At 37.8% G+C, this 1,989-nt stretch overlaps 1 protein-coding gene across 1 annotated transcript in view; it reads left to right on the top strand.

The window, feature by feature from the left end:
- The window catches only part of BLOC1S5 (biogenesis of lysosomal organelles complex 1 subunit 5), a 72,899-nt gene extending 70,916 nt beyond the window's left edge, over nucleotides 1–1,983 (top strand). The window contains exon 3 of the mRNA XM_045292256.1: nucleotides 1,257–1,983. Coding sequence (XP_045148191.1) covers nucleotides 1,257–1,436 — 180 coding nt within the window. The 3' untranslated portion in view covers nucleotides 1,437–1,983. The remainder of the gene's footprint in view (nucleotides 1–1,256) is intronic.
- Nucleotides 1,984–1,989: the final 6 nt, after the last annotated feature.

Raw genomic sequence — 1,989 nt, 5'->3', positions numbered from 1 at the left:
GAGCACTCAACCTCACTGCCATTGATTCAATCCTGAGTGGCCCTATGGACAGGGTATAGAACTGCCCCTGTGATTTTCTAAACCTGAAAACCATCATGGTGTAGAACAGCCCATTTTTCTCCCTGTAAAGCAGCTGGTGGCTTGGGACTGCTGACCTTGCTTTAACCACTAAACCATCAGGATTCCTTGCCAGTGATTAACAATGGACAATTCTTTAAAATGTAGTCTAAAAATATTTTATGTATGTGATAGTTAGGTTTATTGTGCCAACCTGTGGGATTAATAGGATTGCAGTTTGATTGGAGGGAAAAGAGATTAATAGCTTGGCATGCCCCACCCCTCTCTCTTGCTCTTTGGTGATTGGACCAGCATTCGGCTGCTTTAGCTAGTTCTCTGCCTCAACGTGTGAGCTACACTACCTGTGGGATAGCCAACCTGTGGATCATATTACTTGAGCTTGAGGTTCCTTCAAGACCTGCTTCACCATGCTACTGGTGTATATACATCGGTTGAGCTTGAGGCTGTCGGATCATGTTGGCTTGCTTGAGTTTGATATCCCATCTGGGCCTGCTTTGCTAAGCTCCTGAGCTACCAACTGTTGGTGACCTGTCTGCTGTTTGGTGCCTGTGACTGCCTACATTGTCCTGGGGAAGACTCAGCAGTCTGTTTCCTTGACCTTGGACCTAGCAGCACTTGTGAGTTGAAGGACTTCCAGTGTATTAACTGTTCCATGGAAGTGAGTTGAACTGAGCCCTCTGTACTGCTGTGTGGACTAATTAGCTGTTATATTCCATATATATATATGTATATGTATATATGTATATATATTTATAAGTGTCCTGGTTTTATTTCTCTAGAGGACCTTGTCTAAAAATATAATACATGCATTTTAATTTCTCATAATTATTTTGGCATATGTATTTAAACATCATCAAACATATTATGCATTTAAATAAAATGTTAGGAACTAGAGGTATTAAAGCTCACTTGGTTTTTGTTTGATTTTGTCATTTACAGATAGACATTTTTGAAAATTCAGAAATATTAATACTCCTTTTTACTTGTAGTAAAATAAGCCACAAATTTCTTCTAATGTGTTATATTACTGTTGGATATTGAAACTATAATGCAATTTTATCATTGTAACTTACAAGCTGATTGTTATAGTATCCAAAGACCAAGTTACTATTTCTCTTTTGTATATAAGAATAATTGTCTGGAAAATGTCATGTGATTGTCAAATTTTCTTTCCTCAGATTCGTAATGAGCATATACCAGCCAGTGAAAAGCAGCGTGTAACCCAGTGGGAGGCTTTCATGAGAGAACAACATAACAAGCAGGCGGGCGTGGATGAGAAACATAGAAAAGCCATGGAGAGGCTTAAAGAACAATATGCTGAGATGGAGAAGGACCTAGCCAAATATTCCACCTTTTAAGAACTTGAAGCTCAGTGATAAAAAGCTCCTGAGAAAATATTGACTGTCCTTCCCCTCACTGCAAAAATTATTCTCACCAAACCATTTAGCCTCTATTCAAGCTTAGCAATGTATTCAATGGCAGTCTTATATCAAAAGAAAGAAAGACCTTCAGGAGTTCTGATGAAATATTTTATAGAAGAAGAAGGATATATCTTTTATTTTTAAGTGCTTACATGTGGTTACCTAAACAGGCAGTAAGAGGAGGAAAAACAGGATAAATTAACTCTGTTCATCAGAATTGGTCTTCAATGACTAGGTCAGAGAATTGTAAGTATAGATGTCTTAGGAAAATAATTTAAAACAGAATTAATAAAAAGTTTATTATTGTGGCTTAAAAGAGGTCTGCCATAGCTCCCCAGGGTATAGGAAAAAAGTATGAAGGGTATTCAATAAGTAATATAGACAAAAACAGCTGTCATTGGAGCAGTTAATATTTAAGGAAAATGAGAATCATAGCATTACCATGGCAAGGTAGCCCTGCGGGTCTTTGAAGTGGCGACTGGAAAGGGTT

Source organism: Echinops telfairi, unplaced genomic scaffold, assembly GCF_000313985.2.
Source record: "Echinops telfairi isolate 266 unplaced genomic scaffold, ASM31398v2 ScPeMD7_655;HRSCAF=1070, whole genome shotgun sequence".
Classification (NCBI taxonomy): Eukaryota; Metazoa; Chordata; class Mammalia; order Afrosoricida; family Tenrecidae; genus Echinops; species Echinops telfairi.
The sequence above is the reverse complement of the archived record's forward strand: the minus strand, read 5'-3'. Positions and strand labels throughout refer to the sequence as shown.